The sequence below is a fragment of the Anarrhichthys ocellatus genome, unplaced genomic scaffold, assembly GCF_004355925.1.
Source record: "Anarrhichthys ocellatus isolate YVR2014 unplaced genomic scaffold, GSC_Weel_1.0 scaffold24, whole genome shotgun sequence".
Taxonomy (NCBI): Eukaryota; Metazoa; Chordata; class Actinopteri; order Perciformes; family Anarhichadidae; genus Anarrhichthys; species Anarrhichthys ocellatus.
This window is the reverse complement of record NW_022280054.1, coordinates 2263271-2281318: the sequence shown is the minus strand read 5'-3', so window position 1 is coordinate 2281318 and position 18048 is coordinate 2263271. Positions and strand designations below refer to the sequence as shown.

The 18048-nt window shown below is 42.1% G+C and overlaps 2 protein-coding genes across 4 annotated transcripts in view; one reads left to right on the top strand and one right to left on the bottom strand.

Moving 5' to 3' along the window:
- rsrc1 (arginine/serine-rich coiled-coil 1) overlaps positions 1-8630 on the bottom strand; it is a 107776-nt gene extending 99146 nt beyond the window's left edge. Inside the window, exons 1-3 of one of the 2 annotated variants that reach the window (XM_031861189.1) lie at positions 8520-8630; positions 7782-7982; positions 5012-5134 (exon numbers count right to left, since the gene is read on the bottom strand). In XM_031861189.1, the coding sequence (XP_031717049.1) occupies positions 5012-5134; positions 7782-7966 (308 nt within the window). In that variant the 5' untranslated portion in view covers positions 7967-7982; positions 8520-8630. The remainder of the gene's footprint in view (positions 1-5011; positions 5135-7781; positions 7983-8519) is intronic. The other variant, XM_031861190.1, reaches the window with a different exon arrangement.
- A 2226-nt stretch (positions 8631-10856) lies between these two features.
- On the top strand, positions 10857-18037 carry shox2 (shox homeobox 2). Of its 2 annotated transcripts, none has more exons than XM_031861300.1 (5): positions 10857-11440; positions 13175-13383; positions 15773-15830; positions 16155-16243; positions 17116-18037. In XM_031861300.1, the coding sequence occupies exons 1-5, from the start codon at positions 11185-11187 to the stop codon at positions 17371-17373; spliced, it is 870 nt and encodes a 289-aa protein (XP_031717160.1). In that variant the 5' UTR covers positions 10857-11184; the 3' UTR covers positions 17374-18037. The 2 variants fall into 2 exon arrangements, with proteins under 2 accessions (XP_031717160.1, XP_031717159.1); XM_031861299.1 differs by having other exon boundaries at positions 17080-18037.
- The last annotated feature ends 11 nt before the right edge of the window (positions 18038-18048 follow it).

Below are 18048 nucleotides of genomic sequence, written 5' to 3'. Positions count from 1 at the left end.
ACACACACACACACACACACACACACACACACACACACACACACACAGACACAGACACACACACATGCCTGCTCACATCAAAGAGAATAAACATTAATGGCAAATAGGTAATCTGCTCTTCTTGTCTGTTTTACATTTCGGGGCAAGATTGAGTGCCTCTGGGGGACCTGGCCCTTCTCTGATTGAGGACAGGAAGAAAAAAAAGAACGAGAGAACGAGAGGGGAAGAAGGAGGAAGCAACGGTAGATGGTAAACACATGATAAAGCATTATTCTTATTTCATGTATCCCTTTATTTTTTATTTATACATGAGAGATGGAAAAGAAGGTAATAATACCCCCATCCCTTCAACCCACAACTGCCCCACTATGGTCCTAATCTTCTCCCCTGCAATATTCCGATGCCGACGTTATTATTCTCCTTTCTTCTGAATAATATCCCTCTCTCGGAGGATCTGTTCTCTCTGCCGGTGCTCGCTTTTGTCCCTCTCCTCTTCATTTTTCCTCCTTCAGGATCTCTCGGTCCTCTCCCTCCACGGCACTAACTCAACCTATTCTCGCCACACTTTTCCATTCTCCTCCAACTTCTTGTCTCTCCGGTCGGCGCGCACTCGGGCCTCTTCTCGCTTCTCTCGTTCATATTCTGAAGGGGGCGCCAGGTTGGCGTGGCTGGGGGTGGCAGGCAGCACCTCATATCCTATCTACGTATCAATCATGAGGTCTGTCCACCCAATGCTCCTCTGATCCATCAGCCAGCCTCTCAGCCAGCCTCATCCCAACACACACACACACACACACACACACACACACACACACACACACACACCTGACTAATGGCAGTCAGGGCACCTGTGCACACCAACCTGCTCTCATTCCACACAATGGATGCAGAATGTGCAGTATCCCACAACCAAGGGCTGTAATACTACAGCCGGTCGTAGTACTGCAGAAAATACTTGAAATACTGAATATTCACATGGTCTTAATTAGTCCCATTTAGGGCATCAACGAACAATTGTCTTTGTTATCAATTCATCTGACGGTTATTTTCTTGATAAACAGATTATTCATTTGTTCTATAAAATGCCAGAAAATAGTGAAAAAGATTCCTTTCCCAGGCTGGCTCTTCAAATATCATTTTATTACAAATGATAACCAGTTTACTCTCAAACAACACAAAGAAAAGAAGCAAATGCTCACATTTAAGAAGCTGGAACTACAGAGAAAAGTCGTCTGTCTTGGTTTAAATAAATGACTAAAACAATTAATCGATTATCAAAACCGATTTATTTTTTTGTTGCCGATTGACAAAGCAATTAGCCAACTAATCATGTCAACTCTAGTGCCCTTTTGTTACATTACACAATCAAATTTGAACTGGATTGTTCTAAAAGAAGCACACATGTGGCCACCGCCGACAAACTTTTGCAGACACAAATTGCAGCTGCCATCACACAAACGCATAAATTCATCATCAATGCCATCATTTTTTGCACATCCCCACCTCCAACACCGCCTCCACCTCGTAACACCCAGACCACGCACACTCCCACCAGCAACCAGCCCAACCCACCTGCTCCTCGCTCACCGCTAAGCCGATTACACAACGCAGCCCTCCTAATCACAGCGCGGCGTTTGTAAACATCGATGTCATCGACTGTAGTTCTAAATCTCCCAAATCCCCTCCACCCTTCATCTCACACCACACCAGTAATGACATTATTTCGACTGATGTTTTAATCACCGGTGCCGCTGTGACTGACTGCTGCCGAGAAAAGGGAGAAAAATGTGTGAAAACTGTTCGGAAAAAGTCCATAAACAGTTTCAGCTCAGAGTGCAAAAAAATGAAATTTGCCGCTTGTTCCGATGCCACAGAATGTCCGGCGACCATTAGGGTGGAGAGTGCATGTGTGGAGTCTTTATACGGCACCATCGACCACTCTTATGTCAAAACAACTGTGTTGGATCATCCATTCATCCCGACACCTCTGTAATGAAGATATTAAAACTCTTTTTCCTTTGTGATTAAAATGATCTCTGCTCTCCCCCACAGCCATACACAAGTAAACAAAGGGCCCCGCTCGCGCATATATTATGACGACCTTTCTTCAATTGTGCGTCTGTGCATGTTTTTATGTGTGTGCGACAATGAGTGTGTGTGTGTGTGTGTCTGTGTGTGCGAGGGATTTAAAAACAGCACAGTTTACTGGTTCATTAGCACCAGATTAGCTATGCTAATGACATGGACCACCACACACAGAGACGTTGCCTTTATGTTTCTGAAAGGGATACAACACTCACTATGACTGTGCGTGCGTGTGTGTGTGTGTGAGAGAAGTGTGGTGCAGGTGTGTACACATTAGTCTTGCATGAATAAGTTAGTCCCTTGCTAAAAAAAAAAAGAATACACCAATAATAATCATAATTTAACAGGGTGTGTATGGGTAATGATGTTTTAATAGCATTGATGAGTGAAAAGAGAGCTGCTGCCAGAAGAGACTTGCAAGGGACTGAACTGGTGTTGCAATTTGACCTGCTGCTTCTGCGAGTGTTTTTCATTGTGACTCACAAAGCAGATAGACAGTCGGGACAAACTGAGACACGACACGCACGCAACGCACTAATCCAGACCTAAGACGCAAGTTTCCATGTGGCTCTATCTGATGACACAAGACATAAATAGGAAACTATGTGTTTGTTAACACTGAGGTAAACTTGCTAAAGGCGGGGTTTTTTTTTTTTTTTAATAAGAAACGTCTGCAAAGGCATTCCACGTACTGATCTGTAATACAAACACCCAAAGAACTTCAAGAGGATTTTCTTTTGTCATTACTAAATGATGTAGCAATTACTCATCACTCCTTCTCTTCACGTAATATATACTTTGCTTCAGTGCAGATTAAACATATTACATTTCAGCTTATTTTCATCTCCCATTTTGTTTTGTTTTTAAAATCCTATTTTTTTTATATATACACACAGTTGTGTGAAAAAGTGTTTGCCCCCTTCCTGATTTCTTGTTTTTTTTGCATGTTTTTCACACTTAAATGTTTCAGATCATCAAACAAATTTAAATATTAGACAAAGATAACACAAGTAAACACAAAATGCAGTTTTTAAATGAAGGTTTTTATTATTAAGGGGGAAAAAAATCCAAACCTACATGGCCCTGTGTGAAAAAGTGATTGCCCCCCCCCTGTTAAAACATAAATTAACTGTGGTTTATCACATCTTTGGAAAGCTGAGTTCAATTTCTCTAGCCACACCCAGGCCTGATTACTGCCACACCTGTTCTCAATCAAGAAATCACTTAAATAGGACCTGCCTGACAAAGTGAGGTAGACCAAAAGATCCTCAAAAGCTAGACATCATGCTGCGATCCAAAGAAATTCAGGAACAAATGAGAAACAAAGTAATTGAGATCTATCAGTCTGGAAAAGGTTACAAAGCCATTTCTAAAGCTTTGGGACTCCAGCGAACCACAGTGAGAGCCATTATCCACAAATGGCGAAAACATGGAACAGTGGTGAACCTTCCCAGGAGTGGCCGGCCGACCAAAATTACCCCAAGAGCGCAGCGACGACTCATCCAAGAGGTCAGAAAAGACCCCAGAACAACATCCAAAGAACTGCAGGCCTCACTTGCCTCAATTAAGGTCAGTGTTCATGACTCCACCATAAGAAAGAGACTGGGCAAAAATGGCCTGCATGGCAGAGTTCCAAGACGAAAACCACTGCTGAGCAAAAAGAACATAAAGGCTCGTCTCAGTTTTGCCAGAAAACATCTTGATGATCCCCAAGACTTTTGGGAAGATACTCTGTGGACTGACGAGACAAAAGTTGAACTTTTTGGAAGGTGTATGTCCCATTACATCTGGCGTAAAAGTAACACGGCATTTCAGAAAAGGAACATCATACCAACAGTAAAATATGGTGGTGGTAGTGTGATGGTCTGGGGCTGTTTTGCTGCTTCAGGACCTGGAAGACTTGCTGTGGAAAATGGAACCATGAATTCTGCTGTCTACCAAAAAATCCTGAAGGAGAATGTCCGGCCATCTGTTCGTGACCTCAAGCTGAAGCACACTTGGGTTCTGCAGCAGGACAATGATCCAAAACACACCAGCAAGTCCACCTCTGAATGGCTTAAGAAAAACAAAATGAAGACTTTGGAGTGGCCTAGTCAAATTCCCGACCTGAATCCGATTGAGATGCTGTGGCATGACCTTAAAAAGGCGGTTCATGCTCGAAAACCCTCCAATATGGCTGAATTACGACAATTCTGCAAAGATGAGTGGGCCAAAATTCCTCTACAGCGCTGTAAAAGACTCATTGCCAGTTATCGCAAATGCTTGATTGCAGTTGTTGCTGCTAAGGGTGGCCCAACCAGTTATTAGGTTTAGGGGGCAATCACTTTTTCACACAGGGCCATGTAGGTTTGGATTTTTTTTCCCCCTTAATAATAAAAACCTTCATTTAAAAACTGCATTTTGTGTTTACTTGTGTTATCTTTGTCTAATATTTAAATTTGTTTGATGATCTGAAACATTTAAGTGTGACAAACATGCAAAAAAATAAGGAAGGGGGCAAACACTTTTTCACACAACTGTGTGTGTGTATATATATATATATATATATATATATATATATATATATATATGCTTCTTTTATATCTTTCCTTAATGCCTTTCTATCTCACTTGAAGCACTTTCATCACGTACACAAGTGCTGTACAAATAAATTTGCCTTTGTTAAAAATACTTTTAAATGTGTATTCAGAAAGTATTACTATTATTTATATGACTATTAATAATATAATTCTGAGGCAAAGACTATGTTGCAGGAACTTAAGATTAATCCAAACAAGTAAAATTCCAATAATTTGGGCTCTATTGTTAGATTTAGAAACAATATGAATTATGAAATAGTCACAAGAAAAAAAGACCAAAGCGTCAAAATTGAAATTAAAGTGTGTGTGTGTGTGTGTGTGTGTGTTTGTGTGTGTTCGTGTGTTACCTCCTGTCTCGGCTGCGTGACCTGTGTGAGCGGTGGCTCCTCCCCTTGTCTCTCTCTGCGCTGCGACTCCTCCTCCTGCGAGACGAACTGTGGGACGAGCTGCTGCTGGAACGTCTCCTTCTCCTGGAGCACAAACATACACATTCAATTATATTATTGGCAGGACCCTTTAAACAAAACATAACTGAAGACGGCAAGCTTGAGGACTATTTAATCACTTTGGGATTTTGGCAAATCGAACAGTGAAATATGTGAATTTGTTTTGAATGCTCGGTGTGGTTCGTGAAGAAAATGTGGTTCCCGGAATCGCTCCAGAATATACATTTGTTATTACTAATCATGGTCATTCAGCTTCATTTTGTAGTGTTTCACAGGTTACTATCGATAAACCAAAATCAAACACTTCTAACATCAGCTCCCTCCTCACTTCCCCCTTAGGCTCCACCCAGCCATGACAAGAACCATTCCTATTATTGTGTGTGTTCGTTCACCATCATCTGAAATCATTCCCTCTCCTGCGTAAGTGAAGGCTGTATTCCTAATTTGTTTTGCTGTTCATTTCAACAGCAAATATGTCCGAGTGTCCCAGACAACCTTACCCGTTACGAGCAGCGCTGACGGCCACTTTGCATTAGTGAACACGCTCGGCTACGGCCCTGCAGTTCCTCCGCAGGGGCCCTTTGGTGCTCTCCTGCTCTTTAATGTGGCTACAGCAGTGTGTGCAGCATCTATTTTACAAACACCACTCACACCGCGTGCCTATTGATATCATGTAGCAGGAGGCATTCATGGGGGTGAATGTAAATGCAGAGACCCCCCCCCCTCTTCTACTGCGCAAACAGTTTGAGCAATATTCATTATTTAAAACCTCTTCTTTCTTTCGCCACAGCTGAAATATACCCAAATCTTTTAGCGCGCAGACAAAAAAAACCCCACATAGACTGTGCCATGGGAGCTCTGCAAGATAGAAGAGAGGCAAAAGCAGAGCAATTCAAATAACACAGAGGCTGAACTATCAAACCAGAGTTGTACCACTTAGAGCAGCTCAGTAAAAGATCCATTAGTATTCCAAAGGCTGGATCCCATGAGCGGGGCCTTATGAAACAACTTCCACTACCACCACTTCACACATTACACAGAAGAAACACACAGTAGCGAGCTGAGGGGGGGGGTTTTTTGGACGGCGGTGTTAACTCACATATTTTCTCAGAAGCAAATGTAACGTAATAAAAACATAATGGCTCAAACACATGGGAGCAGGAAGCGCCGGTTAACACAGAGTCCTTTCACATGAATACAACACCTACCTTGGATTGTTGGATTTCACGTCTCTTGCTCACTCACACACACTCATGATGTCACCAACCTAGAGCATAAGCACTCTTCGGTTTTTACCACATGTTAGGTCTCTTTACACTGTATGCATGTATGCAGGTTGAAAATGCCACAGGATGCGTGTCGTCTTTCATGTGAGCCTATTTGTGGAACTAGTTTCATGCAAACGCGCACACACACACACACACACAATGTCTTGGCTAATTGATCGAACTGTATGGCTAATAGATGAGGGACTGTGGTCCCGGGGTTTGCACTGCCCACCAGGCCCCATCCCGTACAGACGGGCAATGACTTCCAATCAGCAGTAATGGACCTTGACCAAGCCTCATAAATAATTACCATCAACTGGCCTTGTCTGAGCAGCCACACACAGCCAGTGGCAGCTGTGGATGGATGGAGGATGCCAGGTCCAGCCACTAGCCACTTGTAAAGATGTCTGATTATCACTGAACCTCCTCCTTCCTCTGAGACTGCTCGATAACATAAGTGTGGCATTTTTGAAACACGAGTAGAAACTCAGTTTGTTTATTACGGAGAATAGACACAAAAATGAGCCATTTGAAAACAGCCATATTTGTTTAATCTCTAAAATGACATTTAGCTAAAACACAAAAGTAAAAGCGCTGGTTTCACTTGTTATAATAGCGATCGTACATGTTTCTTTTTGTGGAATAATATGACCAACCAAAACCGTGTAGGCTCAAGATTTGACTGTTACTTTTCATATCTAGGTTCTCTTAGCAAAGTCCTTAACAGGCACTCATTGTAAACAGTACAGCGTCCGTCACTGCATGTCCAGCGTTTCAGCTGAATCATTATCGACAATAACAATTCCATCTTCAATTATCCTGAGCAAAAAACCAAACTAATATCAATACCGGACAGCATTCCAACGTACACCACATTGAAAGCTGGAAAACAACTGTCCCCCTTTACCTACATGGGTTTACTCTTAGGATTCACAAGTCTGTTTTTGAAGCTATAGCAAAACAACACCCATCTTTTTGCCATCTGAAAACAGTCGCGTACATGCCAATTCCACACAAAGCCAGAATGTTATTGACTGTAAAGCTATTAGATCTGCACTCATAATGTGCTTTAAAATTGATAAACGCTACAAAAATGGTGCGAACTCAACTAGAACTGGGTTTTTGCTTATACATCAGACTCAGACTGTGGCAACAAAGTACGAGGGTTAGTCTTTACATGTTAGCCTCTAATGAGCTGTAAAATGAAAGCAAGCCGCATGTCATATAATAAGCCAACAAACTAAGTTTTCGATCTTTGATTCACTTGTGCACACACAGAGGAGATGAGCCATCGAAGTCAGGGGCTGGGCTGCTGGGGAACTTGCAGCATCAGCACCAAAGCAGCCCTGAAGATGAGAACATGTCTTGCTCAAGGACACTTCAGCAGACCTGCGCACTCTCACCTCCTGTCTTTGTCCTTGTCTCTGGAGCGAGAACGGCTCCGGCGACTGGTCCTCCGACTCCGGCTGGTGACCACCTTGCTGTTGGTGGATGAAGACGAAGAGGAAGAGGAGGACGACCGGCGACGCTGTTTTTTCTTCTTCCTGCTCCGACTGTCATCCTCACTATCAGAAGAGCGGCGACCCATAATGGCTGACTTTCAGCTGGCACGAAACACACACACACACACACACACACACACACACACACACACAACAGTGGTGTTACTGATGAGCTCTCTGGCATCTTTTAGCAACACTTTGATCCAAGACTAAACCTACAGTATCCACAATAATACCAAATGTTTGATTAATGTAGCTACTTTAACCAGGGGTGTAGTAATGGATCTGGCTGTGTAGCTAACTATTACAACATGTACCTGAGCATATCGACTACATGGAGGACGGTAACAGTTATGCAACATAAGTCACCGTTACAGCTCCAACAACACTGTGAACAACGAATGTGCAGCAAATATAAAATATAGATTTAAATGCCAGTTGTCTGTGGAGGCTAACTAGCAGGCTAACTGTGCTAACTCCATTAACGTTTGGGTGTACGCTAGTTCTTGTTTTGACTGGAGCCCTCTGGCCGCCTTACAGTAACCATGCACTGCAGTCAGCAAACGTTACGTGAAAAGGCAACAGTGGAGCAACGCAAACAAGAAGTTGCCTTGAAATGGAAAAAATCCCGCTCCTCACCTTTAAATCGTTGTGAAGCTCCCACAACTCAGCCATGTACTGCTCAGGAGCCCAAAGTCGTCGAACCGGAAAGCATCGATCGAGTCCAGGCAAAAGGAATCAAACACAGAGCAATAGATCGCGTGAGCTGCTCTGCTCTCATCTGGTCTCATCATGGGTTTGAATTACGCGTTCATTTGTTCCTCTCAATTATCCCTTCAGCCTCAAATGAGCCTTATATAATGCAGTATTTTTAACTAAGTTACAGTTTGAAGCAGTTTTAAATGAATATTAATACAAGTCCACATTAACACATAGCTTGAATTTATTTTGGCAACATGTTTAAGGGTGGATCTTGATTCAGCGAGACAGAAAGTATAGGCTATATTTCCATTCTTGCATGACTGATGCTATTTGAACATTTTGGGATGTTGGCTTATTCCAGCATGGCTACTTTCGACACCTACAATCATAGATGAGGTTAATTAATGGAGCAACATTTCTTCTGCACTTATTCGTTAAATTGTGTCTGGCATTTTTTCTATTTAAGTCTCCAGTCAATTGGAAATATCCCAAATGAATATTACTATTATGTGTATTTGTGTGTATCAACAGTTTGGGTTACTTTCTATTTTTGATCTGATAAATTACAACACAAGCAAATGCATGTGCGAGTTGTAGGTCTGTCAATGATAATTTGCATGAGGTCATCCTCTCAGATAATAATATTTTACACCAGCATATAAACAGAGAGCTGCAAGGGCAGGCAGCGCATCCAGCCAATTTGCAGCGGAGTAGAATAATTAATTACTTCGTGAAATTCAACGAAATTCAAAAACACATATCGGGACTGAAGGTGAAACGACCACTGTTTCACTGGCAGCATCAATGAGTGAATGAATCAATAATATGCATATGGCTGATAGAAACAAGTCAATGGGGTTTCCACTAGTGGCTGCTTTTCAGTGCGATTAGGAATCCATCCTGCTTTTTAGATGCAGCAGAAATAATAGTAATTAATGCCTAAGGTTAGCTGAAACATCGTTAATATTTAATTAGGGAAATTATTGGAGCTATAGTTCAGAAATGGAACTATAGATCATCAATAAACACGTTTATGCTTCAAATTCATCCCAACGTTTCCAAAATCCCGCTGTATCTTGCCTGCCCCTATGCTTCCTCCTCTTCTCACTTAATTGCTCTCTCCGCGGCGTTACTTTCACCGCAAGTCAACCATTGTTTATTTATTTTTTGCAAATATAGGCAATCATTTCAGCGGGAAAAGGCGAGTTGAAAACGTTAATTAGTGAGCCCAGTGGCAACGCATCGCGAGAGGCATTGTAATTAAACGTTTAGCTGCTATCTAACATCCTAATGGCTTAAAAAGTCCACTGAGAATGAATATTAAGCGATATACTCTCACTAATGACGACAATTTAAAATACATAATTGCTGATTAGAAACATAAAGCAACGCTGCAAATAGCGTGAAACATTAAATGATTTGTCTCACAGGGTCCCAAACTTTCATGGCAGGCTTAAACATTTTAATAGACTGTCGAGCGTGTGCATTATTACAAGATAATAATAATAATATTAATAATAATAATACTGTGTTTATGGTTGTTATTAGTCTTCAAACTACTACAAATACTTAATAATATGAACACTTTCTCACATTATTTAAAACTTGTATTTCTATTTCATTTTATTTTTGCAGCAAAATTTGTTTTAAATCAAAAGCGAAAACGTGGTTTCACATAAACACGTTGAAATACTGATAAATGTATCAGGCCTAAAGCCAACTGTACGCTACTGGATTTTCTTTAGCCATATGATCACTTGAGCTTCCTATAAAAGCTCCATGTATTAAGTCGTTGCTGCTCCTCTTGGCATCCCAGCCGGTCCGCTTTTTTCTTTCTATTTTTTGTTTACCCCCTTTCCTCTCCGTGACATCATTGTGACTTATTCCCCCCCAGATCACAGAGATATACTGAGGAAGGACTCCTCACCCATGTGCTTCCCTCTCTCCCTATCTTGTCATTTTCAGATTTTTAAGCCACACCCCTGCAGAGAGAGAGAGAGAGGGAGAGAGAGAGAGAGAGAGAGAGAGAGATCCATGACCATCTCCCGGGTGTTTAAAAACTAACTCAGGACAATAGCAGCGAATGAGTGCTAAATTAAATTAATTAGTCCTTCTTGTCAATCTCGGATTAATGGCCAATAGTAGCGGTGCTGCTAATGTTTTTTGTTTTGTTTAACTCCACTCTCCTCTCTCTCTCTCTCTCTCTCTCTCTCTCTCCCATATCAGTGAAGGGGAAGGGGGGCTCATCCCGGCATCCTGAGGGGAGGTAATTTGCACGGATCAAGGGGGCAAGGCGCCGCAAAGTATAAATACTGTGACTTCAATAGAGGATCACCAGCAGGTTCCCAACTCCGCTACCAAAGGAGGGAGGAATTGGCTGAGAAGATATTCTTTATATTTTTTACATTTTCTTCCAGAGTTGGCAGCATCATCTCGCATAGGCTATCGTTTTCAAGGGGGTCGACTTTAAAACGAGCCACACCATTGATGTCTTAAGCTGTCGTGGAGCAAAGGGAGAGAGAGAGTGTGCGTGTGTGTGTGTGTGAGAGTGAGTGAGTGTGTGTGGTGATTTTTTTTTTTTTTAAGAGGAGAGAAGGTAGTGATGGAAGAGCTCACCGCTTTCGTGTCTAAGTCTTTCGATCAGAAAGTGAAGGAGAAGAAGGAAGTGATAACCTACAGGGAGGTGTTGGAGACCGGGTCGACGCGAGCAGGAAGCAGGGAGTCTTTAACTGCGGAGCCCGGGAGCCGAGAGGAGGCTGCAGCCGTCACCCGGAACGGAGCGCTCTCACCGGGCAGAGACACGGACATGCTCGGCCCGGAAAGAATCAGGGATGCCGGGAGCCCCAAACTCATTGACGGTAGGACTGCAATGTTGTGCGCTACTGTAGGCTGCAGTCTTTCTCTACAGCGGTAGCGGACTTGTAGACGAGTGTTTGGCTCATCGAACAGATACGGATCATAACCACGTTTTTTTTTTTATTGGCGAAATGCTGCTAAAAACATCTTCGTTTTAGTTTATGATCCAAGCAGAGGCTACTGCAGGTTTCATCCCAATGGTCGATGTAAGTTGCAGGATGATCTAGATCTGTAAGGGGAATCATTCACCGGTGCTTTCTCAAAGTATCTTAATATGTTTCGTCATGTTAGTTGTTTGCCCGTCAAAATCACCCTCCTTATAGACATATAACAACCATTATGGCTCATAACAACTCCTATCTTTATCAGGTGATTGCAGCTTGGTAATGTCAAATTGCTGTGCAGATTCAAAAAAAGTTTGTATTTATTTGAAAAGGCTCTACTCCAGACCTATGATAAACAACAAGGCCTCCTGTGGCAAAACTAATAACCATTCTATTATAATATGAAAGGACTCAAGTCCAATCTCATGCATTTTTGATATCACACGTTTATGAAAGTATCATGGGGGCATTCTGATCCTTGATTTGCCTTAAAAAAAACGCTGCAGTTTAGCCTGCTTTAAAAGATTAGAAGCCTACACCAATGCACGTTGTATTAATTCATTACATAAGCGTCATTGTCAGTTACCTCCGAGAGCTTTATATATATTTTATATTAATGTTTCAACTAGAAGAAGGCGCATCAAAGACCTGACATGCAGACATCACTGCACATGAAAGGTGGCAATCAAGTCCTGTCATTTCTGTAGTCACCCAGTGCACATAGACGTCTGATTTCAGGTATGAAAGCAGGTCAAACGGATGGCTTTAATAAAAACCTGATGATCTTATATTAAAAAAAAAACAAAGAAAAAAAAGCATCTAATAGACTTAAGGTGGAAGAATTGTTTTTCGTGTTTATCCTCAATAATTCAGTGTTTTTTTTCTTCCTAATTGCATGACGAAAAAAGAGCCAATAAAAATGTGAATAAAGACAGCATAAAATCATACTTTAAACGGTAAATATTTAATTAAATACAAAATACTGTTTTTGTGTTTAATGCTTTCTGTACCGACCAGTTCCAATCGTGTTGATTTATATGTTTACATTTTTTTTATTTTAATATAAATTGAAGCAGCTGTTCACTGTGTTTTATGAAACCCGGACAAAATATGACAACACACAGGACAAGATATCTTAGAGTTGGGTGGCTTGTAAAAAAAAAAAGACATCTGTTCGTCATGGGCAGCGTGGTTAAAAGCGGAACTGCGACAAGCATGTATCAGACATCCAACAGTGGGCACAGCGTTGCATATTTATAAGCAGTTAATAATTAAAGAGCTTTATGTAGCTCTACAAAACATCCGAGGTCTGATAGCTCTGTGATATTTGAGGGCTGGGAGGGCATGTCTTTCTTTCTTCCTTATCATCGAGGTTTTATTTCAATTGGTGAAGATAATCATGTGTGTAGTGCACGTTATTTCAGCTCTGCCTTTATTCTTCGGTGGAGTAGCACATCCGTTAGTTTGGCTCATTTCATATTTTTTTTATGTGTCTTTCCTGTCATCTTTCCATGAGCAAAGACAAATTTATATATTTCGTAAATATGTGAGGATGAAGGCCAATGATGACCACAGACCGGAGGTGAACACGGTTCAGCCTCGTGATGTTGATGTCTCTCTCTCTCGTCTCAGGCAACACGGACGTGAAGGAGAGGAAAGAGGACTCGAAGCCTTTAGAGGACGAGGCACAGACTAAAATCAAACAGAGGAGAAGTCGGACTAACTTCACATTAGAGCAGCTCAACGAGCTGGAGCGGCTCTTCGACGAGACCCACTACCCGGACGCCTTCATGCGCGAGGAGCTGAGCCAGCGACTGGGACTGTCGGAGGCCCGAGTACAGGTAGGACAAGTCCTTTCAACTGGGGGGAGGGAAGGGGGGAGGGAAGGGGGGGCATTAAGAAGAGTATAATAACTATCAACTGTTAGAATAATATTGAGGCAGCATTTATACGTATTTGTTTGGACAAAGTGTTGCGTAGGGCCCTTAAATTTAAGTAAATTATCAAAAAGAAGAAGGAAAATAATTAAAAATTAATAATGATATCACTATGACAATGTGAACGAGTATGGGCTAAAAACAATGGACAAGAAAGAGACCCACGTGCTTAAGTATAACAGATTAATACTAATACTAATAGTAAAAATAATACTAATAATGATAATAAAAAAAACAAAGAATTAGAAATGCTAACATGTTTTTCCCATGTTCTCTATTTTTCCAGGAAGGATTTTCATCCTATCTTCAATCATTTTTGTTATGATAAACTGGATATAATAATAGTCTGATAATATTTTGTTTTATGGAGGTTTAAATGAAGGTAGCCTAAACGTCCACAGACATGCACTTACTAGACTACAGTGCAGGCCTGGATTCAACAAACCAGTTCAAAGGAACCCCCCCATGGGTGTTTGTAGTTTTTAATAAATTGAACAAGATTTCAGAGTTCACCATCAAAATGTTATTTTGTCATAATTTTCTGATCAGATTATATTTTTCCCTCAGCTTGTTTTGATGATTTAATTTGCGTTGATTATCTCAATTATGCCTTTGTTTGTATCACGAGAGTCGATTTAATCTGTATGTCCTAATCCACCGAAACAAATATTTGCCGTCAGTTTTCTGGGTGTATGTTACCAAGGCCCCGTTTTGTCAGAGATGCTGTCGTTTTTCATGGGGACAGACCATCTGCGCAGAAACCCAGTAAGGCTTCAGTCAGTCAGTGAGGGGGGCTCAGACATGCCTTGTGTAACGGGAGCAGGGGGACAATGAACATATAGACATCGCCTCTCATCTGATTTATCAAAAACTCCATAACATCTTATTCCAGACTTTTTTATCCCGTGTAGCTGCGGCTCAGGGGAGGACTGAGCATTTGTCCCCAAACTGAATACGGCGGTCGTAGCAAAAAGAAGAAATCATAAAACCAGCCCAAAAGACCCCCATCCCCAAACTCACCCTTCAACCCCCCCTCAGCCAAAAAAAAAAAGTTAAAGCCAGCTTTTCGCAGGGCTCTCCCTGCCTGAACTGGAATCTCACCAATAAGGCGTATTGTATCCCCAACAAGGAGCACAGCTCGGGGATTTGCATAAATTATGTATTATTTTCAACCCAAATCAAGAGCAGCGCTCCCCCTCTTTCTCTCTGTGAGAGTATTATATCGTTTTACCAGTTGCATTCACAGGCTAAACATGTATTTTGATTTTTTTTAAACATATCTGCCTCAATCAATAACAGCAGAGCATTTGCTTTTATCATCGCGATAAATTATAGCTGAAGCGTGCACAAAAGGACTTCCGATTGACATACACTGTGGTCAATAAATGAAGCCATGTTGACAGACAAATCAATATGATATTTCAATCGTGCTTGTGTGTATATGGAGCTAATGTAAGGCAGATCGCAGATTGACATGCTGTATTGTGGGCTAATTTAGCCCGAGCTTTGTCTGGGAGATTCAAAGCGGATTATCATAGAAATAAATCGTTTAATCTGTGTTCCAAGGCGTTTCTCTGAAATTGACGCTTGTCGATTTCAACAGAAGGAAAAGGAAAAGTGAGCTGCGTCTTTGAAGCGGCTTTTTGGTTGTTGTTGTTGTTGTTGTGTGTGTGTGTGTGTCTGTGTGTGTGTGTGTGTGTGTGTGTGCAAGTGTGTGTTATGCCGGTGATTAGACAAAACTGCGAGGCATTTAAGCGTTTCTCTGACATGGATTTTCCGCAGATAAGGGTAATTAATTTCAGCGGTCATTTAATGAGAGGGAGATATAAGGAGAGAAAGGGGGAGATGCTCTCAGATCGCCTCGCTCTGATGTCCAAAACCGTAATAGCATTGCTGCTATTCGATATGTGAGAGTCCATTCAACTCTTCGGGGACACTAATCCATAGAAAGATGAAACCAACGCTGACAAGGTTATTTATTATAGTCCAGTGGTCCTGCACATTTCCAAACAAGCGTGTTTCTATTCTCCTATTCGGTTTTAATGTCCCTCCTTATCGTGGATTTACTTTCTATTTTCGTTCCCTCTCTGCTCCAAACCCCCCCCCCTCCAACTCTCCCTTGTTGTAGAATAAATGTAATAATTCAAATCTGGGGTTAAGCAGTGCCATTAATATTTCAGTGCTCCGTAGGGATATTGTTTTTCTGCGGTTGTTGTCACTTTGAGAGGAATTACACATGGCCTCACAAGCAGCTGCCAATCAGTGGGTCTCTAATTAATTTCTGTCCCTGCAGGTTTGGTTCCAGAATAGAAGAGCCAAATGCAGAAAGCAGGAGAACCAGTTACATAAAGGTACGCTTTTATCCTGCATGCTCCCACATAAAACAAAAAAACTATATTTCCATTCTAGTATTTTCTATTCTATTCTATTTCAAGGCAACAGCACGCTCGAATGCATGCAGAATCTTTTAATCTTTACGCACGGTTACTATTTGGGACGTGGTTTCATTTTCAGTTAATTAAGCCATCAAACACACTGTGATTTCTTTATTGCCTGTTTATCTTGGTACGTTATTAAAGTTTTCCGCTAACAGCTCGTTATTCAGTACAGTTTACTTCTTTGTGGTTTTTTTGAATATTATCCTCACAATTAGGCTATCATCTGTGCTTTTGCAGGAGTCCTGATTGGAGCAGCGAATCAGTTTGAAGCTTGTCGTGTTGCGCCATATGTCAACGTGGGGGCTTTACGGATGCCATTCCAACAGGCAAGTTACTTTGAAAGCGTCTAGTCTTAAAATCAGACCAATCCCCGGACTGCTGTCTTGGCACAGGCTCTGCCCAAGTGCTATGCTATGAGACTCCAGTTCCAATGTAGGGGGTAACTAAACTCTTATTACCACACCGGCAAAGAAAAACACTGAGCCAACACAGCGCAGCCTGTACAACCTAATTGGAAAATCCCCTCTATTGTTTTATGGCTCATTTATAGGCCTGGTTTACTGGAGCAAGTAAACATATTAGTACTTCAGAGGCCAGGAGTTTCTCAATGTTTTACCATACCTCACACAGAAGTATAGCCTAATGTCCATGGTTTGTTTTTTGATGGTTGTTGTGAGGGTCTGGGCAGAATAGAACAAAAATAAATATGAACACAATGTACATTGCATTACATTTGAGTGAAGTCCAGTCCTCACTTTGAGCACCACTGATCTTGTCTGTTTATTATCTTGTAGGCAAAGGCCCAAGTATTCCCAAAGGCAATGACTTGAGATTAGATTTCATGCTATTGATGTCCAAATAAAAAACTCAAATTTGACCTTTGATTCACAAGAGCTGCAGTAGTCAATAACATCCCTATAACTTTATGCCATCCAGGGATATTGCTCAATGACACGTCAGTAGAAAACCTCGGGGATTGAACCCTGAGGTCCAGCTGAATGATGACACACATTGGTCATTCTGGCTAGTCAGATACAGCAGCCAACAAGTTGAACCACATGTAACAGTGATAGTGAAATGACCCTTTCACACAACACAAAGTTAACGCATGTTCTCCCCCCCCCCCCCCTTCTCTCCCCCACCTGTGCGTCCCGTCCCATAGGATAGTCATTGCAACATGCCGCCCTTCTCCTTTCAGGTGCAGGCGCAACTACAGCTGGACAGCGCCGTGGCCCACGCGCAGCACCACCTGCACTCTCACTTGGCGGCTCACGCGCCCTACATGATGTTCCCCGCGCCGCCGTTCGGACTTCCCCTGGCGACGCTCGCGGCCGAGTCCGCCTCCGCCGCCTCCGTCGTGGCCGCCGCCGCCGCCGCCAAGAACACCAGCAAGAACTCCAGCATCGCCGACCTGAGACTGAAGGCCAAAAAGCACACGGCCGCGCTGGGACTGTGACGCCAGGTGGACTGGGGGACACGAGGCGCCCGCGCGCTACCTGCCACGTCCGCGCGACTGAGAGACGCTGAACACGAACGCTTTCAAAGTGAAGAAAATGAACAAAGTGAGAAAAAATTATCCAAGGACGATATTTATGTTTTCTTTTACAAATGAAGGACGAGTATAACTATACAAAAATATAGGTTATTTATGAGACAAAGAAAAGACAATGAACAAAAAAAAAAGAAGACTGTGACGTGATAGCCTATAACCCAGATGTGATTTTTGGACGCCCAATAAAGTGGCGGATGGGATGGACACCAAGGCTACACGCAGGGTCCTTCTCTGCAGACACGTGGCGGAGGAGGGCGGGACACCCCGAGGAGGAGGAAGATGCAGCTGGGACGGTCGATACTTTGTCAAACAAGGCGAACCATTCTGCAGTTGTTCTGATTTAATATTATATTATTATTGTTTCATTTTGAACCCATATAGAGGCTGGCCTCGTTTTAAAACACTTTCTCTGTAAAAGGACAGAGCGGGAATTCTTTGACAAAACAGAGAAGAAGAAAAAAAAGGACAATATTCGAAGTGCTTTTTCCCTCTTCTGTTTCTTGTCCAAAATTCAAAATGCCCAAGCAGTGTTTGCATGAGTTTGCCTTCACGTATGACGTGATGTGAGCCCCCCCCCCC

What these genes read in the sequence shown, in the direction of transcription:
- shox2 (XM_031861299.1), top strand. Translation starts at nt 11,185, where the DNA reads ATGGAAGAGCTCACCGCTTTCGTGTCTAAGTCTTTCGATCAGAAAGTG. An exon ending in GAGCCCCAAACTCATTGACG is followed by an intron (nt 11,441 to 13,174) that starts GTAGGACTGCAA and finishes CTCTCGTCTCAG; the next exon opens with GCAACACGGACGTGAAGGAG. An exon ending in GGAGAACCAGTTACATAAAG is followed by an intron (nt 15,831 to 16,154) that starts GTACGCTTTTAT and finishes GTGCTTTTGCAG; the next exon opens with GAGTCCTGATTGGAGCAGCG.